Here is a 27,967-nt window from a genome sequence, read left to right as displayed (position 1 = left end):
AAACAATGCGAGTCTTGTTCGAATCTTAGAGACTATGATCTCAATTTTGGAAAGATGTAACAAAAATGGTGATGAAAGGTTTTCTGGATTTTCACAGAGATTGCAAAGAGAGAACGTTCCTCACATAATTGCTCGCATTCATTCACACCTCACACCAAATGTGTGTGAGAGGGTATATTACCGTTAGAGAGAGAGAGAGAGAGAGAGAGAGAGAGAGAGAGAGAGAGAGAGAGAGAGATTCTCACTTTCCATTACAATCAAATCCAACCATTCATGTAATCTACCCTACAAGATAGTTACAAGTGTCAACACAAAATCACTAACTTTAAGATTACATCTTAACTGCACATTTGGAATGTGATCTAACGACTCACATTAAAACTGGAAAACTAAGACTTAATCAAATACATCTCTAGCACAAACACTTATACTCCAACACTCTCTTCTAAGTTTTGTGCTGAGATTACTCCAAGTGCCTTCCTCGTGTAGTCAAATCGATCTCTGGCCAATGCTTTGGTAAAAATATCTGCTACTTGCTCCTCAATCTTGCAATACAATAGATCAATTTCTCCATCTTGTAAAGCATCTCGAGTGAAATGAAACCTTCTGTTTATATGCCTTGTTTTGTGATGATGCGCTGATTCTTGGTTATAGCTATAGTCGAAGTATTGTCACATAGGATCTGTGTTGGTTCAACTCATTCTTCACCAAAATCTGAGAGTACAAACCTCAACCAGATTACTTGGGCAATGGCTTCTGCTGCACTAACATATTCTGCTTTTGCAGTTAAGAGAGTAACACTACTGTGCTTAATTGATGCTCAAGAAAATACTCAAGAACCAAGACTAAATGCATATCCAGAGGTACTCTTCATGTCATCCTCACTCCTTGACCAGTCACTATCATAATAACCGATTAGCAATGCTTTTTTCCCCTTTTCATAGGCTATTCCATAGTCAAGTGTACATTGAATGTACCTAAGCACCCTCTTGGCTGTTCCCATATGTTTTCTGGTAGGTTATGCATGAATCTGGCTAACAGACTTGCTGCAAACATGATATCTGGCTTTGTAGCAATTAAATAGAAGAGACTCCCAACAATCTGTTTATACAAACTCTCATCAGCTTATTCACTACCATCAACTTTATACAGTTTTTCATTCATTGCAAAAGGAGTAGCAACAACCTTGCAATCCTTGAGAACAAATTTATCCAATAAAGTCTTTGCATATTTCTTTTGGTGCAAGAAAATGCAAGATTCAGTTTGTAGAACATCTAATCCTAGGAAGTGATGCAGCAATCTAAGGTCAGTCATTTCATACTGTATCATCATCTCAGTTTTGAACTTCATCATATCATCTTGTGAACTCCATGTGTATATGATATCATCTACATACAATGACACAATGAGTATTCCACTTTTAGAGGTCTTGATATAAAGTGTTGCCTCACTAGGACTTCTATTAAAACCAGCCTTAGTGAAATATGAGTTGATGTCTTCATGCCAAGCTCTTAGAGCTTGTTTAAGGCCATACAATACCTTATTGGGCTTGTAAACTTTATCTTCCTTGTTTTTAATCCCAAAACCAGGAGGTTGATCAACGTATACCTCATCATATAATACTCCATTCAGAAATGTTGACTTCGCATCCAAAACAGTTTCCACCCTTTCTGTTCAACAAGTGCAACAAGTGTCCTAATTGTATCAAGCCTTGTAACTGAGGCAAATGTCTCATTGAAATCTACCCCTAGTTTCGGAGAATAGCCCTTTGCAACCAACCTTGCTTTGTTTTTCTGCACTAACCCATCAAGATTTAATTTGGTTTTGTAAACCTATTTGACACTAATCACTGGTTCATCAGATGATCTACTAACCAACTCCAAGTATTATTCTTCTCTATCATTGTAATTTAATTCTCCATTGCTCTCAACCATGCTTCATCCTTGGTAGCATTTTCAAAAGTTTCAGGCTCAATAATGCACAAGTTGCAATTCTCATACACTTCTGCAATACTTTTATACTTAAGTGGAGTATGATCAAAATCTTGTGAACTAGGACTTCCACTTTGTTCTGTAGCATCTATCTCAATTTGTGATTCTTCAAATCATGCATTTCTGATATCACAGCTTGAGCTAAACTTGATTCACATGTCTTTCTTTCCTTCTTAATGGACATTTCAACAAGTAGAATTTAAATACTTCTTTCTTCTTGTGCACTCCAATCCCAGCATGCTTTTTCATTAAACAATACATCCATGGAGATAATAACTTTTCCAGATTCAATATTGTACAACTTATAGCCTTTTTCACAACTTCCATATCCTAGTAATACACATCTTGTGTTATATAAATCAAGTTTCTGCCTCTATTGTTCTGGAACATGTGCATAGCAAAATCAACCAAACATGCTTAAGTGCTTAATCTTTGGCTTTTTTTCCACTGTAGGCTTCAAAAAGGTTTTTCTTATCCAAAGCTTTAGTTGGACTTATGTTTAAAACATTCACAGCAGTGTTAGCTACTTCAGCCCAAAACTCAAGTGGTATTTCTTTTCAAACATCATACACTTGGCCATTTCCACAATGGTCCTGTTCTTTCTTCAGCTACCCCATTCTGTTGTGGTGAATAAGCTACTGTGAGTTGTCTCTCCATTCCTATTTCTTCACAAAACCTGTTGAACTCCATGGATGTATACTCTTCCCCTCTGTCACTTCTCAATTTCTTCAACTTATAACCACTTTGCAATTTAACAGTAGCTTTAAACTTCTTAAATACATTGAACACTTCATATTTGTGTCTCAAGAAGTAAACCCAACACATCCAAGTACAATAATCAATAAAGGTAAGAAAGTACCTATTTTCAGCTTTTGTAACAGTTTGCATTGGTCCACAAACATTATTGTGTACTAATTCCAGTAGGATAGTAACTCTACTTATTAGCTCTCTTGGAAAAGTATCTCTGCAATGTTTCCCAAGAATGCAGCCCTCACACACTTCCTTGGTGTTCTTGATCTTTGGTAAGCTAAGCACCATTTCTTGCTCCTGAAGTAACTTCAAACTATTCACATTTAAGTGTCCCATTCTTTTATGCCAGATCAATGTTGACTTACTCAGATGTTCCCTCAAAGCAAAGTGTACGTCAGTCTGAAGCTTCAAAGGAAAACTTCTGTTTCTTTTCATTGGTACTTTAGCAACCAAATTGGAAAGAGTGAGGTCATCATAAATCTTAACCTTGTTGTCACCACAAATAAAAAAATATCCATGCTCCATCATCTGCCTTACACTGAGTAGATTCTCTAGAAACTAGCATAATTTCCCTGATCTATCTTCTTGCTATTTTAGTGTCAACCATTATGCTTCCTTTTCCAATAACATCAACTATTTATCCTGTGCCCATTTCTACCTTTGCAGTTATGCTTCTATCAATATCAACTAGTACACCTTCTCTGCCAGTCATGTGGTTATTACAACCATTATCCACATACCACATACCTTCAATGGAATTCATATTAACTGCATTACTGGCATAAAACATAGCTATAGTAGAGGAGACCTGAGTTGCATAATTCAGCCGCTAAACATTTTTCTTGTTGTTGTAGTCCTTTGCAATATGACCAATTTTCCCACAACTGTGACATTTAGGTTTGCCTTTAAGAAAACATTCACCATAATGATACTTATCACAATACCTACAAGGATTTCTACCACCATTAGTAGTTGTAATTTGCTTCCCAGATTGATAAGTAAGCTTTTGAGCCCACTTTTTGAATTTTGGTTTCCAATTTTATGGTATCGATTGTTTTGATTTCCAAAATAATTGGTATGGTTGGGGTTCACACTGAGACTAGCAAAAGCTCTTTCAGTTTTGTTCTCACTATGCCTCTCCAGCCTTTGGGCAAAGCTCTTTAATAAGGCAACAACTTCTTGAACCTCAATCACATCTATATCCTTTGAATGCCCAATCACAGAACATATAGGATCATATGCAGAAGGCAAGCTAATTAACATTTTCTGCACAATTCTTTCTAGCCAATTCCTCTATAGCTTCTCATTTGATTAACCAGATCAAACAGTTTTGTAAGATACAGTGGCGGAGCCAGGAATTTAAGACAATGGGGTCAAAAAATAGCTTTCAAAAATCGATATACTTTCATTTATAATTGTCCACGACGTGTTCTCATATTTTGGAAATGTTATATTACAACATCATTATTAATAGAATCATATACCTCTTTCTCAATGTACACAACCAAACTATCATTCAACTATTGATCACTCATCCTATTACGATGTGGATTCTTCACAATTTTCATCACCGAAAAAGCTCTTTCAACTAAAGCAGTTGCAACAGGTAAAATCAATGCTCATTTCACTAGCAAGTACACCAAGGGATACTGTCTATCCTTTTTTGTCTCCACCAACTTTTGTGCAAGGCTATTAATTCCTTTCAATGTAAAAAATTCATTATGCAAACGCATATCAAAAATATAATTCTTCAGCTCATCTTCAAGAAGCGTGAGCTCCATATTAGAAAAATCTTTTGGATAAAATTGAGCAAGTCGAACTAACTTTTCAATGTCAAAAGATGAGAATGAGTCATCTGGGCTTAAGCATGCTACACAAAAAAGCAACTCTATACTTGTCTCATTAAAATGACTGTTCAACTCTTGAAGTTGCTTATCAATAACATCAATAAAGAGATCAAAATGGTAGTGATAAAGGTTTGTCAATTTTTCAACTCTATGCCGTGACCTCCCTCGAGCTACAAAGATATCATTCATATCAGGAATATCAATATCATGCTTGCTACAAAAAGAAGAAACTTTATCAAGCCAATCATCCCATCCATTATCCCTCATTGCTTGTAGTTGTTGCTTACATGCTTTGACTAAAGCCATAACGCTCACTATATTGAGATCTTTCTTTTGCAATGCATGTGACAACAAATTTGCGATTCCCAATATTTCTTTCATCAGAAAAAGACTAGAGACAAAATCAAAAGATTGCAAAAGATTTAACAAAATATCCACTTCACCTCTTTGATCAAGACTTACACCATCATCTACAATCATCTCAAGCACCTCAATTACAGAGGAGAACATATTAATCAAGCTTACCAAGGTACCATAGTGTGAGCCCCAACGTGTATCACTTGCACGTTTAAGACTAGTTTCTTGGTTCAAGCCTTGCCCACTTGGAAGCTTATAATTTTGAATAGCTTCCATAACTTTGGCTTGTTGCCTTTCTCTAACCATGTCTTGACGTTTACATGATACTCTGACTTACATGATACTCTGACAATAGTAACAACATTATTAACCAAGCAGAAAAAGAGCCAATTTGAATATGATTTTTTGCCACGGCTACAAGAGCAAGTTGAAGTTGATGTGCAAAACAATGAAGATAAAATGCACTTTCATTTTCTTTCAAAATAAATGTCTTAAAGGCCATTAAACTCACCTTGCATATTGCTAGCCCCATCATAACCTTGTCCATGCAATCTAGATATGCTTAATCCATTTATAGAGAATAACTGATCAATTGCCTCTTTAAGTGAAAAAGCAGTGGTATTAGGAACATGCTTTATGCCCACAAATCTTTTAACTACTTGTCCGTTGGTATTCACATAGTGAAGTACAACTGCCATTTGCCCATTGACTGATATATCACGCGATTCATCAACCAAAACAGAAAAGAAAGCATCATCACCAATATCAAACATGATACCATTGGTGGTTTCATATGTTGCTGCATACACAAGATCTTTTTGAATTTCAGGTGATGTTAACTTGAGATTTTCAGGAGCATTTTTAAACACCACATCTTTAATACCCTCATTATGATTTGCAAGAAACTTCAAAAGCTCAAGAAAATTACCCTTATTGCTTGAATCTTCACTTTCATCATGACTATGAAAAGCAAAACCTTGTCGCAATAAAAAGCAAATGCAATCAAGTGATGCATTCAAACGAGTGCGATAATCAATACATGTTTGATTTGACTGCTTGTGGACAATTGTTTTAATATGTTGATTCTGATTCATTAAAGCTTCACAATGAAGTAAAGCTTGGTTGTGAGCACTATTAGGAGCTCCAACATGAACTCGAAATCAACATTTTTTCTTCCAATTATGAAACCCTTTGCTAGTAAAATTGTCATTACCCGCTTGCTGTAGAATGTCTAGCTTGAAGAGATAACAGCTTCGACAAAAAACAACATTTTTTTATATGCTATACTCCAACCAAGTAGAAAAGTTATCGAACCATTTCGGATTGAAACGGCGTTGTACTCTTGCAAATGACGTATATGGAAATTGATGGGTTCGAGGTTGAACCAATTCCCTTTGTAAATAAGCTCTTCAGACTTGATCTCTAATATTTGGATCATATTCTAATATCTGGAGTCAAAGCCTAGGATCTCCTGGAAGATTTGCCATTATACTTTCTATGTTATTTTCATTTGAACTTTCAGAAATATCCGTTGTAGAGGGTGAGAGGTTATCTTCGGTTGATTTTCTCTTAAAATACCTCTCCATAACTATTTTAAATAATACCAAAAAGAGTTAACAACATAATATAAATTTGATCAAATTAACAGAAGTAGAGTTCACATAATCACAGACCAAGACAACCCCCACAAACCTTAAGATAAACCCCACAATTAATCTGCATAATCAGTTTGCAGTATCAATCTGCAGCATCATCTGCAGCATCACTCTGCATAATCAGTTTCCTACATGCCATGTTGACTTCAAGTACCATATCAATTGAGCATAATTTATGGATTCTTTCAAGTTAGTGTTTTTAGTTGTTTATGAAATATATTAAGTCTGATACCCAGACCTCCTCCTTCCTTAATCCATTCTATTATGCAATTCAGATTTCATTTTACATGTGATTGAATTTTTTTTATTCCTTTATTTTCCATTTGATTGCCTTATCTTTTTCCTGCTGCAACTTAATCATCGTATGTTAAAATCTTATATTGTTATCATTCATTTTGGTTTAGAATTACAATACAGGAATTAACATGAGTGAATTGATTCAATTTTTCTTATGTTGGTTTCAAATTTCCCACCCTTCTTTCACTCAGATTCTCCCCTCCCCAAATTTAAAAACTCAAACAAATAAATAATGAAATTTTAGATTAGAGAAACTTACTAGAGGAAGGACGTAGAGCCGAAAGAATGCAACCTGGAGAACAAGAGAGATCGTTAGGCCGGAAGAAAGCACCTGGAGAGCAAGAGAGATCGCTGGGTTCTGGTGTGGACTAGGTTATGGGAAAAGTCACTTTTCTGATAGAAAAGGGCGGGACTGGAAAATTGAAAGTTTATTAAAGGGGTCAAATATTTTTTTAAAGGGATAACTTATAAATCTATTAGGGTCAAGGAAGCCCAATGCCCCCGCATTGGCTCCGCCACTGGTAAGATAAACAGACAAGGACTCATCATCTCTCATTTCGGTATATTCATCCTTATACTCCTCATAGTTCTCACCATTGAAAATCAGCACTCTCAGCTTACCACCTCCAAATCCTACTATGTTAGACACAGATAACGCAAGCAATTTCTTCGAGTTTCAGACCATTTTCTTCACAGATTCAAACGCCTAGTATCAAGCGATCGAACATGGCTCTAAGGCCATGTTAGAATCTTAGAGACTATGATCTCAATTTTGGAAAGATGTAACGAAAATGATGATGATAGGTTTTTTGGATTTTCACAGAGATTGTAGAGAGAGAATGTTCCTCACAGAATTGCTTGTATTCATTCATACCTCACACCAAACATGTGTGAGAGGGTATATTACCGTTAGAGAGAGAGAGAGAGAGAGATAATTCCATTACAATCAAATCCAACCATTCATGTAATCTACCCTATAAGATAGTTACAAGTGTCAACACAAATCACTAACTCTAAGATTACATCTTAGCTACACATTTGGACTGTGTTCCAACAGACCAATTTTCCAAGACTATTTGGGGCTGATGCTGCAGATAGAGTATTAAGTGCCATTAGATAAGTTTATAGGGTATGATTATTGCTGGAATGTGTGCTAATCTGACCACTGTAACAGATGATAAATAATTGTACAAAAGTTGAGGATAAGTAAGGAAAGTCAATTTCAAATCAACTTTATGGATAAGGCACGTCAATTATGAGTTCTAGTAATGTTGATAGAATAAACTTATCCAATTCAAAACGAATATTGCCACACTATATATTGTTTGTTAAAAAAAAAAAAAAAATTAAAACGAATATTGTGTGGAGAAACATTATATAGAGTATCACTTTTGGAGGAAAAAAAGACAAACTTATTTTATGTTTTGATATGATTTAATAAATAAAAATAAAATCTCGGGTAAATTATATTTTGCATATAGTTTGGTTGAAGCCTTTTGATTTTTTTTTTTTTTTTGGCTAAAATGACCTAATTTCAGCCCAGGACTGCTGAAGTTTGTAGTATGACATCTATTTCTCATTACTCTGTATCGTTGATATTTGGTCGATATCTTAATATATGATTTATATGTTATCGATAATTACTCTTAATTAGTTTAGTAATCAAAATTTAATTTTTTTTCACTTTATCAAAAGTCCATTAAACATTGACACTTTATTATCATGAAGTTTCAAATTTGTTACGTAGCAAAGTATAAGTAGTTCATAACTCGTAAAACTTGTTATGTAGCAAACAAGACAAAAATCTCATAAATTTTTTGGATTCCTTCAAGCTTTGATAACAATGATGAGGTGAGAGACATGGTTTATCTTGTGCAAGACCTCCGTGCGTGAATGATCTTTTTAATATCAAACAGATTATGTAATGAATGTTGCATGAACACGATGTTTTATATTTCGCACGACATGAACCAAAGTTTCTCATCTCAACTTTTATGGAAGTATTTCTTTTGTTCATACTTTGACCTACTGTAAAACCTTATACATGTGAGGTGGTAAATTCACTGCGGTCCCAACCCTCCTTGCTAGAACACCTTCGAGTTTTCTAGCACTACCATAAACCGTAGAGATTGACATCTCGAGTTTATTAGGGACTGTCCAGCTCGAGTAGCCCCCATATTCTACTACTTTCCACATCCGCATCACCGACTTAAGGCCCCATGTGGGGTTTGGTAGAGGCCATGGTCACCGTCCGATGAGACTTGTCGAAGACCGCTAGACTGTCCAATCTGCTACGGGCGGCCAACGTATTCTGCATGGAACTGCCCTTAGACAAACGAAATCGATAATTATAGTGCTATTTTTTTTCATGATTAATAAACATCGATATTTTAAGCAAATTAAAAAGACACTCATTACATCTGATTGGCCAAAAAAAAAAAAAAGGAAAAAAAAATAATGTTATGTATAGGTATTTCATCACGTTTTGCCAAACTCTTTTCTCTGAATTGATATTTTACGAACGTCCACTTGTTGCGGATGGAAATGAGTTTTGTTGCGTATATATTTCTTCGATTTCTGTTGTTTTCATGGAACTGTACGGACGCTTTTGTTGATATAGCTAGTGTAGTAATGATTCTTAAACAAGTTGGATAACAACATATACGAAACCGCAGATAATTTTGGGTGGAACAAAGAGTTTCAGTGCTTTGGCTCGATTGATCTAATGTTGACCAGACCTTTTTTAAGTGCTCGCTAATTGATGTGTGTGTGCGCGCGCGCGTGTGTGTAAAAATGAATATCGTTTTCTTGTTCACTTTGTGACTAAAAATTTGCTGTTATTTTTGTGGTCTAGGGTTATCAATTTCCAAATTTTTTTACAAGTAGCTTTATATCATTTAGCGGAGGAAGAGGTTATGTATTATGATCTATTCCCCTTTCCTTAAGTCTAGAATATAGTGTGTTGAGAAATGTCCAAAGTATAGATAATTAAGAGCCTAAGAAATGAGGAAAGAAAACTAATTTGTATTCTTTACTGGGTCACTATCAAATTTTGTGGGTTAACAAAATTTCAACCTGTGTTTTAACTGGTCAATAGTAAATTCATAATGTGAACGAGATAACCAAGACTTAAACGATCCAGATATTAAAAATTTTATGCATGTCGTGGCATCTCATCCAGATTTGTAATATGACAAGATAAGTATGTGATTAGAATCAAGTTAATTAAAATACGACTCATTTTAACTGGTTAACAATGAGTGAACACTTGGTGTGAATAAGACAACTAAGGTTACCATGTGTCATCATGTTAGTCAGATTCACAATCTAACTCATTGAAATTTATGTAAAAAAGACAACTGATGCGTAATTCGGACATTAAAATTTTCATGCGTGGTATACATAATGTAACCAAGATTCTTGATTTAACAAGATAAGTACTAACATGGACATAAATGTATCAAAAGAGAAATAAAAATTAACTACCCTCAATATTTAATATTTTGTTATAAGGAAGAAAGTATTTTGTTGCTCAAAGTTTCAAGAATCTACGTTGTTCTCTTCAATATACTGTGGCTTCTTCATTTAACTATTTCTACTTTTTTCGGCTCATTAGCCTCATCTCACCAGAATTTTTTTGGCTGGGTCTCTGCCGGATTCAAAATCTAATATCGTTGGACCAAAAATATGAGTGGGAAAAAGAGTATCATCGGCTGTGACTTGAGATAAAGTACATATTGAAAAAAAATATATTAAAGAAACATCTACCGCCCCCAATTCCAAACTAGGGATTGATATGGAAAAATGGGTGAAATGCAAACTTCACCCTATATTGACGATATTTACCAATTCACTACGTAAATTTTGCCGAAACCTATTGTAGATTTTGAACTTTAGATTCCTTTTTTTTTTTTCCCCCCCTCTAATTTCGACTAAATTTGAATGAGTTGATATACCCAACCATTGTAAATTTTCGTCGAAGGCAACCAATATGGATATCGGTATATGCATCAATATTTCCATAAATTTGCATATTGACATTTCCAATCGATATTTTAAACACTACCTACTGCTCAACTAGATCTTAAGTGACAATTGTTGTTCAAGTCTGAGGTGGTGGTTTTATGATTTGTGCGCTTGGCAAGGATTATGCGGATGAAACTCAATGTTTGTTAGAGGTGACTCATAGTAGAGATTTGCCGACAATTGCAAGATCATCAAAGGGCGGTGCGCTCTTTAGGTCGTTGTAGTGGTCCGAGAGATTCAAAATCATGTTTTCTTCTTGTTGCAAAGTCTTCAGGTGATGGTACAATGTTTATCTTGTGTTTCTTGGCGGTATTACGTCTGAATCGTAGGGTTTAGGCTTTGTGAGCTTATCTTTCCTATTGGTTAGGTGCGGGTCTCTTATCAGTGAAATAGGAATCGTACCTATGAAGAGTTTATTTTGTCTTGTGTCATATATATATATATATATATATATATATTTTTTTTTTTTTTTAATTGGTTTGTGGTTTCATTGTTTGTTTGCCTAACAAAAGACTATAAGAACATCTTCGTAATGACTCATAGCAGGGCTTCTTTGCTGAATGAGCGTCTTCTTTTGTAAGTTCATTAGAAAGTGATGCAAAGTTTTGTCCTCGTGATTGTTATCTTTTGCTTGGTTAAATATGTTACTCATTTATTCGATTAATGAAATACTTATTACCTTTAATAAAAAAAAATAGTAATTAACAACTCTAAAGGTTTTTGTTTTTTTTTTTTTTTTTTTTTTTTTTTTGGCTAAATAAGCAATTGGCAACCGTTTTGAGAGGTAAAATTGTGGGTTGGTTTGGACACTGGAAAGTTGTGCAACCAGGTCGGGCAATCAGACATTGGCCCTGGCAGGCTAGCCACTGTCCACTGAAATCGGGTGGCAAAGAATAGTCGAATAACTCACAAATTGTCACTACCTGCCTACAACTCCAATATAAATAAGCATAGCCATATTCATTGGACACAATGTCCTTAATCATTTACTGCCTTTAGCTATATCGATCAAAGAGAGCAACATGTATATTGTTTTTCCTCTTTACAATTTTCTTCTTATTGCTCTTTTTCCATTCATCTTATTACTTGCAAAACAAGTGAGATCACGGAAACCTAGAGCCAATCTACCTCCAGGTTCAATGGGTTGGCCCTATGTAGGTGAAACCATGCAACTATACTCTCAAAACCCTAATGTCTTTTTTTCCTCTAGGCACAACACGTAAGTAATTAAATCCACTGCATACGCTTATCAAGACGGGATGAACTTAATTTTTTTTAATTAAATTTATTTTAATTAATGTTAGGTACGGAGAAGTTTTCAAGACTCACATACTTGGCAGTCCTTGTGTGATGCTGTCTAGCCCAGAGGCTGTGCGGTTTGTGCTGGTGACTCAGGCACACTTGTTTAAACCCACATACCCTCAAAGTAAAGAAAGATTAATTGGTCCCTCAGCACTTTTCTTCCACCAAGATGACTACCATGCACAGATTAGAAGATTAGTCCAAGGATCTTTGTCCTTGGATGTTATCAGAAGCTCGGTGCCAAATATTGAAGTCATTGCCATTTCTACCTTAGACTCGTGGTCTGGAAAAGTTGTTAACACCTTTTATGAGTTAAAGAAGGTTGGTCAAGGTTTATCATTTTATTTATAAATATGTATGTATATTTTAATTTTTTTAGTAATTTACTTCATTGTTTGAATATATATATCTGTGTGTGTGTGTGTGTGTGTGTGTGTACTTTTGTGTCGTGTGCGTGTGTGTGTGTGTGTATGTGTGTGTGTGTGTGTGTGTACTTTTGTGTTGATGCATACGTATAGTTTGTGTCTGTAACATCAACTTGAAAATGGCATAATTTTACATGAAATTTAATATGCATGCATAAGTTACATTTATGCATGTGCAACGATAAACTATCCCCTCGTACAGTGAAAGTTTTAGTTCACATATAAAACAGTCGATTTTTTTTTTTACTGCAAAAGTTTATAAACAATTCTCTTTTCGGTTCTTTTAAACTAATTTTAGAACCTCCAAACCAACAAGCTTTTGTTTACTACTAGAGATTTTTTAGGGTAGTGGCATGTGGTATTACTAAAGGAAAACTAACGAAAAATAAAAAAAAAAAACTTCCTTTTTAATGAAAAGCCCATTTTAAAGGTATAATGAATAGTACCAGAAAAATGTATAAATATGGTTTTTCATTAAAAGTGAACAGTACCGGGCCTATTACTAATTCAATCATGCTATGTAACTGATCTTTTTTTTTTTAATGTGTAGTTATAAACTTATTCTGACTATGAGTTTTTAAACTTTTTTAATTACTGTGTTATAAGTATTACTCGATGATGCTTGAACTAATTGGACTCTTCAATATCTCTAGGTATTTAGTTACTGATCATCTTCATAATCATGGCATGCAGTTCACCTTCGATGTTGCTGTCTTGTTTATCTTTGGTCACTTGAACAATCACTACAAAGAGATGCTCAAGAAAAACTACTACACTCTAGACAAAGGCTACAATTCTTTCCCTACAAAACTCCCAGGCACCTTGTACAATAAATCGGTTTTGGTAAGCATAATAATGTGCCAATAATTACCAATTTACTTACCGTGATCAGTTCGATCAGAAGGTACTTATCAAACTAAGTAACTCTCGTTTTTTTAATGTTCAATTCTTGTACAATATCTTTGTGCGACTGCATGGGAATCTAAATTCATTTGTAAAGGCAAGGAGGAGACTGAGCTTAATTCTCGGTGAGATAATAAAAGAGAGAAAAGAAAAGAGTTTGGTGCATAAAGATCTATTGGGCAGACTATTGGACTTCAAAGATCAGAAGGGAGAAACACTAACACACGATCAAATCGTTGACAACATCATTGGAGTAACGTTTGCTGCTCAGGACACCACAGCCAGTCTCTTAACTTGGATGATCAAATACATTCACGATGACTCAAAGCTTCGAGAAGCTATCCAGGTCAGAATTTATAACTTTAATAATGTTGTTTAGACATACAAAACTATCGCATTTGCTAATATTGTCTCTAGTGAAGGTGGATTCGATCATTATACTTAACACACACTTATATTATAGAGTGTCAGCAAGTGCGTCATTTTTGTCTATTTAAAAAGTATTACGTACTCTTGTTAACAGGCCTCATTTTGCATCAATATTAATTAGAACCAAATGTTACGGTACGTTAATGAGAAGTTATCATATACAGATAGAACAGAAGACAATTTTTTAATCAAATGAAGGAGGAAGTCATTCGCTGAGTTGGTCACAGACTAGAAATATGCCCCTTACCAGCAGGGTAAGTACAATTTGACAAGCTCATATATACTTTTCCAGAAAATCTTAGGTATATATAGCATTTTTACCGGAATTTTTTGGGTGTTATCACAACAACGCTACATAGTGGTTGTGATCTATGCACTGGCGGAGCTACACCCACGATTAAGGTGGGCTGTAACTTAGGGAGATTTAGTTTGAAGTTTTGCTAATAGTATATGTATTATACTTATGTATAGCCCACCTAATTACATTACTTTATGGTAATTATTTTATCTAGTCCACCAAAGAAAATATTGACTCTGCCCTTGGATCTACGTGTTACATATATTTTAATACTTTTACTTTAGGTTATAATATTTACAAAATAAAATTGCGTAGAACATAAGAAAATTAATAACATCACATACTGATATTACGATCACATCAAAAGATATGTCATTAATGCTAGCTGATGAATACCAGAAACCAATAATAAATTGATCACATGTCGCGCGTCGTGGTTTGTGGGAGATGTCTATCACTGATTTTCACTTAATTATACATTTCACATTATTGAACATAAAACATTAAATACAACCTTAGTTCCTACTTTCTCAAATAAATTCTTCTTCTAAAATGCATCAAAGTGAACGAGACACTAAACTGGGATTTGTTTCGTAGGCTATAAAGGAGAGCTTGAGGATGGCAAGCATCGTCTCCTTCACCTTTAGGGAAGCTGTCGAAGATGTTGAATACAAAGGTAGGCTTAATGATGTCATTACTTTCCTAACGAAACTTAAAAGCAACACGTACGCCCTTAATTTGTATTTACATCTCTCGTCAACTCAGAGGTGTAGAGATAGAGGAGTGGTATCCTCATTACAGGTAAGTTCTTCTCGGAGCCATGACAAGGAAAAAAGTAGTAGCTAGCTAACTTTACTGTTGGAGATTGATAGCACAAACACAAATGACATCGCCTGGAAAGAGAAAGATCCAACTCAATTATTGAGGAAAAGTATATAACAAGGCTTTCCCTTTGTATAGTAGTACATTTTCTAGTGACCTATATTTACAAGAACCCCACTCTAACAAAAGGCAAAAACTCAGTCCCTGTCAAACCCTAGCAGGCACATTATTAATTGTCAATTCCCCTGCTGTAATTCCGAAGAGAAAGTTAAATCAACAAGTTCACTTACAGGAAAAGAATGAAAATTAAGAAAGAAACCCTAGTTATGAAAATGTGAAGTTAACTTAATTAGTTGCCTGCTTTTTGTCATGTCCAACAGGATACTTGATCCCAAAGGGATGGAAGGTACTGCCTTTGTTCCGGAACATCCATCATAATCCTGAATTTTTTGTTGATCCGCATAAATTCAATCCATCAAGATTTGAGGTATATGTGGACATTGTTTGAACGTAAATTAAAGAAAATCTAATGAGATTCTAACTAATTAGTTCTGTTTAATTTGTTGCATCAAAGCTCGGAGTAAAACCCAACACATTCATGCCATTTGGAAATGGACTTCATATATGTCCAGGAAATGAAGTTGCCAAGCTGGAGATGCTTATTTTCATCCACCATCTTGTTAACAAATTTAGGTAAGAATGTATCGAGATATATATATATATATATTATAAATCAGAGAGGTCAAAAACTCAAATTTTGATATTGGTAGTGTTTAATCTGCTGCAGATGGGAAGTGGTGAGGTCGAGTGGTGGGGTTCATTACGACCCATTTCCAATACCTCAGCAAGGACTTCCAGCCAAGTTTTGGAAAGATTCAAGCCAGTTAAGGACCACAAGGCCAGGCTAGCAGGGAGGAATGAAAAACTGATGGAGTATATGTATACATGCATGTAGTAGTGATAACTGATCATCTTGTTACCTCAGTGAATATATATATATATATATATATATAGCCATTGATTTTTCTTTTCTGTTCTCTGTAGTGTCTACCACTTCACAGAGAGAGTCCAACAAAAATACATAAATGTAAGCTCTTACGATTACTCAAGTGGTGATAATGTGTGGGGAAACGAATCATTCTCATTCATTTCCCTTTTATTGTAAACAAAATATAGAGTTAAAAAAATATATATATATATATATATATATATCTCTCTCTCTCTCTCTCTCTCTCTCTCTAAAGAAGCTTTAATTTCTTCTTAATAAATGATGGTGGGCACGAATTAATCTATGTCTGGCTCGGGTAAGCTATAAACTAACCAAAAATAAGGGAGAAATATAACCACTCATATATAGGCTTAAGCCTAAACCAAACGAAAAGAAAAACAGAAGACTATTAACTACATTGTAAAATATGAAGAATTGGTACAGAGGAGGAGGAAGATGATAGAGAGAAACAAAAGAAATTCTAGAGAGAGTGTTTAAAGAGAGAAATAGGATTTGTATTAACTAAGTAAATGAATATTACACACACTGTTTTTATAAGAGAAATTCTAACTACTTTTAACCAAATACTAACAATCTTACTAACTGTATTCGACTTGTACCCTTAATACTTCCCCTCAATCTCAACTGGGGAAACCCAGTTTGAGATTGGAAGAACATTTGCAATCATTGCTATTAAACCATAAAACAGAACACAGATTTGAACCATCTGTAATCTTGCAATCCCACTTCATCCAATTTGAGACATCTGCTTGATCTTCATAGCTGCAATAATGGAACCCTTAAAGGATTTGGGCATCTCTGTAGCACTTTGACTGAGCACCACCTAGAGCTCCTACCATGGCAATAGCTGCAGTAATAGTTATATGGAGACCAATTGGCTGATGTTGAAGAGATTCTGCATAAACAGATGGCCCTCCCTTGCTTTTGAAGGTCAACATTAGCAGTCAGTCCTGGTCCACCACCCTGATCTCGACTTCTATCAGTGCCTTTGTCATTTTCAGCAAAATCCACTTGTAATTGTCGGCCATTGATCTCATAACCCTAAAGAATTATGACAAGCACTTAGAGTAGTCTCTCTATCAATAACGAGTCTGAAAGATACAACAGGACCAACCTCCTGGCATATTTCTACAAGCTGTTCCTCATTCTCATCCTTAGTTTCTTCACACAACCATACACCAGAGAGTAAGCGCATATAGTCAAACCATATCACCAAAGCCTTGAATCAAACAAGTGTACCCCATGACCTCTTTGTAGCTGTTAACCAAAAAACTTTTGTCTGTTAGTCCATATTTCTTCCACTGCCTTACAAATAAAGACATCATGTATTGCTCTACCTCTATCAGGAGTTTTACATAAGAACAACCTTCTTAAAGTAGCTGTAGCACATCCTCATGCCGGTATAACAACTCCTCACGGGATTACCCTTCGTGGGATTTACCGTCAACAATTTCATTTAACATTGGCATCGGCCTTTAAAACAAAAAATTAACAAACTATAGTGCGGCATCTGCCTTAACTATGGTACCACAGGATCACCCTTTGTGAATTTTACCAAAACACAACTACTCTTAACAGTGGCATCGGCCTTCACAATTTCAACAACAGAAAATCAACATCTATGTAGGATTACCCTTCGTGGGATTTACCGTTTACAACTTCTTCAAAAGTCATCGTATAACCGGATTTACTGTAGATTCATGCTAACAACTCAGTTGGTTAGACTCAACATTATAGGCTAATATAAGGGAAAATTACTACACAAACTCCTTAACAGAATTGCAAAAACTCAGTGAAGCAGAGAGACAAGAATTGGATACTGCAAAACTTCCTGAGTAATTCGACAATGAACACAAGAATCCAAGAATCCATGCCCATTTCACCAAACATATCAAGATTTGCAGAAAATTCAAACCCAATAAAGAGACTAAGCAGAATTTCAGCAACAATCTAAAGCAACAATCTTGAACAAATATACTTCCAACAGACAACACTTGCCACAACCAAGGAGTAGAACCGTAATTCTTAACCAGCAACTAAAGACTTGAACCCAGAAAAGATCCATTCTAATTGTTCAAGAATTTAGAGAAAATGGACTGAAAACATAGCCTTCAAATGAAACAATTAAGCTAGAACTTTCTTTAAACACCTGGACTGCATTAAGCATTGATGCCAAGGCCATTCCTCAACATTTGTTCTCTGAGGATTCAGCCCACGCTAAGAATCAGATTCAAGAAAACCCGGAAGGAAATAACATGGATATTTCTGGCATTCGAAACAAGAAACAGAGAAAGAACAATCTAGGCTTTTTCTACAAATGGCAGAGGCAACGCAGCCAATGTACTTGACTACCCAAAGAGACCCACTTCACCTTCACCTTTCTTCTCATTATCCAGAGTCTTTGTAGTTTTTCAAGATTGGTCTTAGAGACTTGGCTGTGAGGTGAACTCTTCACCTTTTTAGAGGACTCTGAGACCAAATAAGGAGAGCTCTTGTCGATAAAGTCTACATCTTGTTTCAAACGAGTGGCTATCTTGTTCTGGAATTGCAAACGAAAAATTAGAGTGTTGCAGGAGAGTTTGGGTTTCTTCAGAACCTTTGATTGTTCGCTTGAAGCCAACGCATATGTCAACTCATCAAGATCAGTGGTGAAATCTCAATTCATGTCGCATAAAAATCAACCCAAAAACAATCGCAGAAGCATCTAAAATCTAATGAAAATTTGAGGGGAAACTAAACTAGAGAAGGAAAATAAAAAAAATGCAAACTACTAAGAAGTGGAACCATCAGAATCCATGGCATGAACCTGGCTCTAATACCATGTTAACTACATTGTAAAGTATGAAGAATTGGTACAGAGGAAGAAGAAGATGATAGAGAGAAACAAAAAAAATTCTAGAGAGAGAGTTTAAAGAGAGAAATAAGATTTGTATTAACTAAGTAAATGAATATTACACATACTGTTTTTATATGAGAAATCCTAACTACTTTTAACCAAATACTAACAACCTTACTAACTATATTTCTAACTGTATTACACTTGTACCCTTAATATGTTAACAGAAATGCAGAAAACACATAGATGCAGAAAGAGCATGTATCGAAGAAGAAAAGAGAGAAGGGAATGAGAGAGAGAGAAAGAGAGAGAGAGAGAGAGAGAAAGTAATTGATTACATTGATTCTGAATTGATCTTTACAACTATGAGAATACAGTTTATATAGCCATCATGACTAACTTGCAGCCTAAGCTATTTAACTAACTAATTTTGGTAACAACTCTAACAACCTTTGGATATTGTCAACATCCCCCTCAATCTCAACTGGGATTGCCCAGTTTGAGATTGAAGGAGACCATCCATCGATCAACTTCTTACAATCACAGAAATCAAGAAACATAACCTTCTTCGGCAATCGGCCTTTAATGAAGAAAGGGAACAAGAACTGCACTCCGACAATCGGCCTTAATGGAGTTGCACACAATAACAACAAACAAAACTTGTCAAGAACGTTACTCCTGCTATCGGCCTTTAAGGAATAACATCCAATATCTGAGACAAAATTTTTCACTCTGGCTATCGGCCTTATGGAGGAAACAAATTGCATTCAACATACTCTTGGCAATCGGCCTTATGGAGTGCACAAATCTCAAACAAGAACTAGTCAAACAGTAGAAAGGAATGGCTATCGGCCATTGTATTCCTTCAACAATCTCACAAAAAATGGCTATCGGCCTTATCAAACAAACTGGCATACAAGAAACGCCATCGAAGAAGAAAATTTTCAGTGCGGCATTTAAGTAAATAGATGGAGTGCAGAATTGAGTAACAAAACCTGAGACTTGAGTGGATGATCAGAAAACCTCATCACAGAAGCTTTAACAAATCAGCTACCAAAAAAACCTCGACGAATAGAAAGAAACCCTCAACGATCACAGCAAAAGAACAGCCCGAAGATCGAAACAATTATTCAAACCCAGAAAAGATTATCAAAAGTGAGAATATTTCATGCCTTCTTCATTAAGACAATTAAACAAACAGATGAAGTGCATAAAGAAAGACGAAACCTAAAACTGCAGTACGTCCTTTGAGCAACAATCCAAAATGAACAAATTGAATCCCCAAGACCATTTTCAAGAATCAAAATTACCAACTAAGGAATTAAACCCAATTCACAATCCATGGTGCTGATCAAATATTGAACAACCAAGAATGGCTTCGTGCCCATAACAATCTTTAACTACTCAATTAGAAATGGCTTCGTGCCCCCAACAATCTTTGACTATTCTTCTACTGATCATAAAAATAAGAAATCTACCCAAATCGTATAAGAACATACATCTTTTAACTTCGAAAAATCTTTACAAAACACAGAGATCAAGAAGAACTTGGAAACTTTCACCTGAGTCAGCACCAGAAAAACGAGACAAGCAGACTTGCCATACCTGAAATCATCATTAACGAAGCAGCAAAACGACGCAGCAGCAGAACTGGAAACATAGCAGACATTCAACTCTCACAGTAGAAACACTGACTCGATACCATGTTAACAGAAATGCAGAAAACACAGAGATGCAGAAAGAGCATGTATCGAAGAAGAAAAAAGAGAAGGGAATAAGAGAGAGAGAGAGAGAGAGAGAGAGAGAGAAAGAGAGAAAGTAATTGATTACATTGATATTGAATTGATCTTTACAACTATGAGAATATAGTTTATATAGCCATCATGAATAACTTGCAAGCTAAGCTATTTAACTAACTAATTTTGGTAACAACTCTAACAACCTTTGGATATTGTCAACAAAGACCACATTTTGTGTCGGGGTGCAGATCTTCTTTTCTGCTCTTAATGTTTCTGCACTCTTGTTTCTTCTTCTCTCATATTTCTTTCTTCTTTCTTCTTTCCTGAAGCTTTTCCTCTTCCTCTTCTTCTTTCTGTTTGTTTTTGTCTCTTCCTTATTATTTTGTACTCTTATTTTTCTTGTTCCTAAATTTTGATTTAGGAATATAGGAATTAGAGGTTGTGTTTAAATATGATGTCTAATCTAGGAATTTCAAATATTTACGGATTTACATATATTCCTAATCATTTTGACTGCGAGGAAAAGCCCAATACATGAGATCTTACATAGATACTAATGTCTTCTTCCATTTTAGGGGCTATGAATTTGAACAATTTGGCAAATGTGGTCATCTTTTTTCAAATCCTGAATTCATGCATGATGGACTAGTAATTCTTTTGAAAATTAAATTTGTTAGCATCTATAGTTTGTTTGGGGTTGCAATGCTTTTGTATTATATATGAAGCGTTTTTTAACCTGTTATAAACAAATAGAAAAGTTTCATTAAGGTAAAGTTTAGGTCCCTTTGGACACATACTATACAGAGAAGACGAGGAGAAGTTTTAATCTTGTAATTTATGTGACAATCTTTTCGCAAGAAGCACAAATTAAAAGTAGTTTTTAAAGCATTTTAGACAAAATTCATTGATCTCTGTCAAACAAATTACTTGTAGTTTCTCTTAAGAGGTTTTTATATATTTGGATTTTGATTCTTTACTTATATTAAGAGGTATTTAGTATTGCTTTTTGTTATTTAAAAAAAAAAATGTGCATCAATGTTGAGATTACTTTTGTTTATTTTGAGATAAAGAATTTTAAAATTTTCTATAACCATGATATTTTTATTAATTTAATTTATATTACAAGATGAAAATTCGAACTTCGACATAAATAAACGTAAAAAAAGAATGATATTAAGCCGATTAGAACTGGACTACTGAAACCTGGCCCAGCTACAATTAGGCGCGTAAAAAATAAAATTTCTGGCCCAATTAGTCAAGAGTATCAAAACCCACAAAAGACCATCAAATTCCTTCCAAATTTGATTTGCATTGCAAACCAAGGCCTTCTCAGAGCTTCTGGGCGAAGAAAGATCAAATTCCTCCAGAGAAAGACACTTTCTTCAACCTTCATACTTCACGCGTCGCTCAATGGTATGCTTCTCAATGCAATTTCCAGCTCAAATTTTCAATCTTTCAACATCTTTAGCTCATTGTTTGGTTAATCTTATTTGGGAAAACTGCATACTTTTAACGATTTAATTTGATCGATTGATGGAGTTTGAAAAATATGTATCTGGGTTTTTGAATTTGATGAATTTTGGATGGTGGGTAGGGTTTTGATTGACTTGGTTTGTTTGAATTTGGTAATGGGTTGATAGGCAAGCCTTTACAGAGGGGCATCTAGGAAGGAGAAACCCAGAGGGCGACATCATGGGTTACCTCAACAAAAGAGGCAAGAGATTAAGGAGGCATTCGAGTTATTCGACACCGATGGCTCGGGTACTGCAAATTTAGTGTTTTGATTAAGATTTTTTTGAAGGGTTTGATGTTGTTGGCTTATATTGTCTGTATAAGAATGTCTGATTAAATTCGTGGTTCTTTTATTTTGACCATGTTGTATTGTTTAGGCACTATTGATGCCAAGGAGCTGAATGTTGCCATGAGGTATGAGTTCTTAACTTATGCTTTGTGATTAGCCTGTCATGTAAATGCCTACAGCTGAAAATGTGTTTTTTTTCGGTGACAGGGCTCTCGGTTTTGAGATGACCGAAGAGGTAACGTAACTTATCCGCCTGTGTACATTCACTTGTTAACCTCGTGTTTTTAGGGTCCCTTTTTGAGTGTGATGAAGAGTGAGAGAGCCTTACCTATGATACTGTAATGCATATGAGTACAGTTTTCCAAAGGGATGTGCTATCTACACACCCTATTTTACTTCTCACACGCCCCTTGGTAATTTCTGTCCGTTGATCTTCTTCAATTCATCCGATCCAACGTCCGAAAATTAAAAAGGTGTGTGAGAAGTAAAATAAGGTGTGTGGATATCACACCCCATTTCCAAAAACTATATTGTATATGCTTTATCTCTAAATTCGCTCTTCTTGGGTCCACATAAAACCTGGTAGTGAGGCTGAGTAACATTTTCCGAGAGGAAAATTAGATGAGCCGTTGGTTTCCTTACTCTAAAATCCTTGGGAGAGGTGGGGGGGAGATTCTCTAGTTACTGTTCTTCTATTCTTTGTTGATTTCTACGCCGTACTTGTTTTCTTTTTCATGTTTCTTGTGTTCTCTGGAACCTCACTAGTGAACAAACTCATTATTTAGATTTCTTGAGAATCATAGTAGTTCTCTTTCTACTTGGTATTCTATGTTTGGTGCGGTGAATGAACATGTTGTTTCTCTGCAGCAAATTAATCAAATGATTGCAGATGTTGACAAGGATGGCAGTGGTGCTATCGACTTTGATGAGTTTGCTCACATGATGACAGCCAAAATTGGAGAACGAGACACAAAGGAGGAACTCATGAAAGCATTCCAGCTCATCGACCTAGATCGCAATGTATTGTTTTGCTTATTAAACGTTAAATTTGTTTCAGTTTGGAGTGGTTCAACTTCAAATACTTGTTTTGTTTCAATCTATCAATACCTAATTCCATTCTTTCGGCATTTGAATTCAGGGCAAGATATCTGCAGCAGACATTAAGAACATTGCAAAGGATCTGGGTGAGAACTTCACTGACAGAGAGATCCAGGAGATGATTGAGGAAGCAGACCGAGATCGTACGTGCTTAAATATATAATCCGTCCTTATTTTGATGCCCTCAACTTTTTCTTCTACGTGCTTTGAAATCATTGAGCATAATTTCTCTAATAGCAGAAGTTATGACTTGAAATATACAGGTGATGGAGAAGTTAACGCTGATGAGTTTATCAAGATGATGAAGAGAACAGCATACGGTTATTAGAACTTGAAAGGTTTTAGCCTTCTGCGTGATATCGAGGTCCTGATCCCGTGCAGAATTATTTTGTGATGTATTTATAACTTTAAACAAAAGCCTTCGTTTCGCTTTGACATTGTTTTGTAGAAATCTTGGACATAACTATGCCTAGTATTGTGGTGTGGTGGTGGTACGTCTGTAAAATGTTGAATATTTGCTCACGAAAAATGCAATGATGATTGATGGTATTACTACTATTATTTTGGTTACGATGGAAGGGATCGAAGATTTGACCTCACCGTAATCGTAACTCATTTCCCCTTTCTTACTCGCCACTTGCGCTAACCTCGAGTCTCAAATTTAACAAGGAAGAGAACAGTGTTGCATGACATTTTTGGAGCGTAAATAACAGTTTCTAACCTTTACATTCCATTTGAAAATTGTCGAATTGTTCTGGGGCTCGTGTTATATCTCGTTTCTGTGATCAGAACAAAAACTTTAGTCGGTTCAAGCAAAGACATGCCTTGCATATGTGGGTTGAGCCAATTGAGCGAGAGAAGGCATCTCATGTACATGTCTTCTTGCATTCGAGTTCGAACACTTTTCTCAATATATTAAAGTAGGGTAACCCAGATGATCAAATATAAACCCCAACGGCTAGCTTTGGCTCGAATCTCAGAACTTTAATGGAGTAATGAGTTTCTTCCTCCGACACTCCAATACTCTGTCTTCTTCCCCGTTGATTCTCTCTCTTGTCAGACACAAACATTCTTCAATCAATTCGAGAACACCCCGCTTCCTCCGTCTGCTAAACCTCTGCAAAACCTGCGAGGACTCGAGGCCTCTCACCTCCCTTCTCATCGTACAAGGACTTGTTAAGGATGTTTTTCTGGTGGAGGAATTCGTCAGGTCCTGTTTTCATCTGGGTTCTTCACATTTAGCTCTCTCTCTATTCCAACAAATCCAAAGGCCAAGTCTTGGCCTGCAGAACCTCGTAATCCGGTACCTTAGCAATCACGGCTTATACCATGAGCTCTTGCATGTCTACCTCCATTCCGGGGCTTCCGGTTGCCCTTCTGATGACTTTACGTTTCCATTCGTCATCAAGGCGTGCGCGGCGCTGGCTGCGATTAGGACTGGGAAAGAGGTTCATGGAGTCGTGATAAGAACTGGGTTTGAGCAAAACCTTGTTATACAGACTGCATTGGTTGATTTCTATGCGAAAACCGGTTGTATGGGGATGGCACGTCAACTGATTGATAGAATTCCTCAACCAGACTTGGTTGCTTGGAATGCACTCATTGCTGGTTATTCGTCGAACGGATTGAATTGGGAAGCGTTTGATGTTTTTGAGGAGATTCTCGTTATGGATTTGAAGCCGAATTTGAGCACTCTGGCCACTGTTATTCCTGTTTGCACTCGCTTGGGGTGTATGCATACCGGTAAGTCCCTACATTGCTTTGCTATCAAACCTGGTTACTTGTCGAATAATTTTTTGGTTCCTGCTTTGATTTCAATGTATGCCGGGGATGAGGATTTGTGCGGTGCTAGAAACTTGTTTGATTCTGTACCGGAAAAGAATGTTGTTGTTTGGAATGCTATGATTTCTGCATACACACAAATGCAGAGGGCCATCTCAGCTTTTAAGATGTTCCGTTGTATGCTTCGGGTTGACTTGCAGCCTAATTTCGTCACTTTCGTGTCCGTTATTCCCTCATGTGAGAATTCCAGTAGCCTTTCTTTCGGCGAGTCCCTTCATGCTTGTGTTATTAAACATGGATCAGAAAATCAACTGCCAGTCCTAACAGCCCTTGTATCAATGTATGCCAAGCTTGGAGACACTGATTCATCCCGGTATCTTTTCGAGCCAATGCCCAGTAAAAACCTTCTTTTGTGGAACTCAATGATTTCTGGGTACGTGTACAACGGGCTATGGAATTTAAGTCTCGGTGTATTTCGTGAAATGCAATTTTCAGGGTCTGTTCCAGATGCAGTCTCCATCGTTAGTGTTCTTTCTGCGTGCTCCAAACTTGAGGCGGATTTAGTGGGGAAGTCTGTGCATGCATTTAGTATTAGGAAGGGTTTCCTCTCAAATCTCAATCTGTCAAATGCCCTGTTGGCATTTTACTCTGATTGTCATCGCCTCTCCGATTCAATTACTTTGTTGCGTGAAATGCCTACAAAAAATTCCATAACATGGAACACGTTAATATCCTGTTGTGTGCACCACTGCGAGATGGAAAAGGCGGTTGCCTTTTACTACCAGATGCAGAAAGAGGGCTTCCAGTTGGACTTAGTCACCCTGATAAGCATACTCCCTAGTCTCAGTGAGAAGAAAAGCTTAGGGCAAGGAATGGCTATTCATTGTTACACTATAAAATACGGGTTCTCTTCCGACATTTCTCTGGCAAATTCACTTATTAGCATGTACTGCAACTGTGGAAACCTTGATGCCGGGAGGTTACTTTTCAAAGTCATGCCAACGAGGAGTGTGGTGTCTTGGAATGCTCTGATGACTGGCTTCCGAAACCACAATTTACAGAATGAGGTTTGGGTCTTGTTTGGTGAAATGATAAAGGATGATGAGAGACCAAATTATGTAACTTTGCTAAATTTATTGCCAGCATGCCGCACACAATCACAGGGTAAGTCTATCCATGCTGTCGCCTTCAGAACCGGAATTGTACAAGAAACCCCTCTCCTTACATCACTTATGTTCATGTATGCTAGATTTGAGAACATTAACTCTTGCCTGTTACAGTTCCAAACGGGAAACATGAAGGATATTTCGTTGTGGAATGCGTTTTTGTCTGTGCAGATACAAACTAAAAATAGCGAAATTGCAGTTTCATTTTTCCACGGATTGCTTCGGATGGGATTGGAACCCGACAATGTGACAGTTCTGAGTTTAGTTTCTGCTTGTGTTCAACTCAATAGCCTCAATCTTGCAGATTGTGTAACGGCGTACATAATACGAAAAGGCTTTGACAAAGATCTGGTTATCAGCAATGCCCTAATCAATATGCTTGCAACATGCGGAAACATATTGAGTGCAAGGAAGCTGTTTGAAGGGCTGGTTGAAAAGGATTCCGTGTCTTGGAATGTGATGATTAATGGATACGGTCTGCACGGGGACGGTGAAGGTGCCCTAGATCTTTTCTTGCAGATGAAGCTTTCAGGAGTAAAACCCAATGGGATTACATATTCAAGTATTCTATCAGCCTGCAGCCATTGCGGCTTGGTCGAGCAAGGCCGGTTGGTATTCAACTCTATGGCGGAACATGGGATATCACCCGAAATCGAGCATTATGCCTGCATGGTGGATCTTCTCGGAAGAACAGGTAACCTGACTGAGGCTTATGGCATTGTTAGGGCACTGCCCTTTAAACCTTCAACAAGTATGCTTGAATCTTTGTTGGGGGCCTGTAGAATCCATGAGGATGTTGAACTTGGCGAAAGAATTGGTAGGATGCTTTCGGAATCGGACCCGGAAAACTCGAGGTCACATGTGATGCTTTACAATGTGTATGCAGCAGCTGGGAGGTGGGGAGATGCTGAGAGAGTGAGGTCTGAGATGGAAGAAAGACAACTGAGAAAAGTACCTGGATTTAGTCTTGTCATGGGAAATGGATTCAATGATAAGGAAGTGTATTGATGTGTTCGCTTAGTAGTACTAAAACAAGGAATGCAAAAAGAAAGCATCTCTCTTTAGTGTACCCAAACGAAAAATTATCTGCTTTCACTCTCAATATACCTTAAAATTCAAGAGTTTTCCATTTCAATCTAAACGTTACGTACCAAACAAGTGTTTAGAGTGTCTTGCGTTTGTATAACATAAAGATTGAACTCCTGTCTACTTTACAATTCCAATTGTTAGAAAACATTACTTTTGTCTACCTCACCCTCCAGTTGTGGTCACTCTTTCCCTTTAACGAGATAAGTCTACATAATTATTGTCGTTCTCTCACATTGAGGAGATTCTTTGTAAACTATATGGCCTATGGCTCAAAACCCATCTTTGAGAGGCAATTTTTTTTTTTTTAAATTTTAAATACGTGAGTTTTCCCACCATTCATTAATG

General features: G+C 36.3%; 3 protein-coding genes and 1 pseudogene across 3 annotated transcripts; 3 read left to right on the top strand and 1 right to left on the bottom strand.

The window, feature by feature from the left end:
- Positions 1–4,360: 4,360 nt before the first annotated feature.
- Positions 4,361–6,039, bottom strand: LOC137747847 (uncharacterized). The gene is made up of 2 exons (XM_068487987.1): positions 5,457–6,039; positions 4,361–5,253 (listed from the first exon to the last, which is right to left on the bottom strand). The coding sequence occupies exons 1-2, from the start codon at positions 6,037–6,039 to the stop codon at positions 4,361–4,363; spliced, it is 1,476 nt and encodes a 491-aa protein (XP_068344088.1).
- Positions 6,040–12,010: 5,971 nt separating this feature from the next.
- LOC137747608 (abscisic acid 8'-hydroxylase 4-like) lies at positions 12,011–16,284 on the top strand (annotated as a pseudogene).
- Positions 16,285–21,960: 5,676 nt separating this feature from the next.
- On the top strand, positions 21,961–24,143 carry LOC137747555 (probable calcium-binding protein CML20). The gene is made up of 7 exons (XM_068487685.1): positions 21,961–22,099; positions 22,327–22,447; positions 22,576–22,612; positions 22,695–22,722; positions 23,355–23,507; positions 23,626–23,728; positions 23,849–24,143. Exons 1-7 carry the CDS (start codon positions 22,097–22,099, stop codon positions 23,911–23,913), a joined length of 510 nt encoding a protein of 169 aa, XP_068343786.1. The 5' UTR covers positions 21,961–22,096; the 3' UTR covers positions 23,914–24,143.
- Positions 24,144–24,580: 437 nt separating this feature from the next.
- LOC137747846 (pentatricopeptide repeat-containing protein At5g39350-like) lies at positions 24,581–27,541 on the top strand. Its single transcript, XM_068487986.1, has one exon. The coding sequence runs from the start codon at positions 24,581–24,583 to the stop codon at positions 27,539–27,541; it is 2,961 nt and encodes a 986-aa protein (XP_068344087.1).
- The last annotated feature ends 426 nt before the right edge of the window (positions 27,542–27,967 follow it).

Source organism: Pyrus communis, chromosome 10 (assembly GCF_963583255.1).
Source record: "Pyrus communis chromosome 10, drPyrComm1.1, whole genome shotgun sequence".
Classification (NCBI taxonomy): domain Eukaryota; kingdom Viridiplantae; phylum Streptophyta; class Magnoliopsida; order Rosales; family Rosaceae; genus Pyrus; species Pyrus communis.
This window is presented reverse-complemented; position numbering and strand designations above follow the sequence as displayed.

Excerpts from the sequence above, each read along its gene's own strand:
- LOC137747847 (XM_068487987.1), bottom strand. The coding sequence starts at position 6,039 with ATGAATCAGAATCAACATATTAAAACAATTGTCCACAAGCAGTCAAAT. Across the intron at positions 5,254-5,456 it reads TGGGGCTAGCAATATGCAAG|ACATGGTTAGAGAAAGGCAA; the intron begins GTGAGTTTAATG and ends GTAAACGTCAAG.
- LOC137747555 (XM_068487685.1), top strand. Across the intron at positions 22,448-22,575 it reads ATTCGACACCGATGGCTCGG|GCACTATTGATGCCAAGGAG; the intron begins GTACTGCAAATT and ends TGTATTGTTTAG. Across the intron at positions 22,723-23,354 it reads GTTTTGAGATGACCGAAGAG|CAAATTAATCAAATGATTGC; the intron begins GTAACGTAACTT and ends GTTTCTCTGCAG.
- LOC137747846 (XM_068487986.1), top strand. The coding sequence starts at position 24,581 with ATGAGTTTCTTCCTCCGACACTCCAATACTCTGTCTTCTTCCCCGTTG.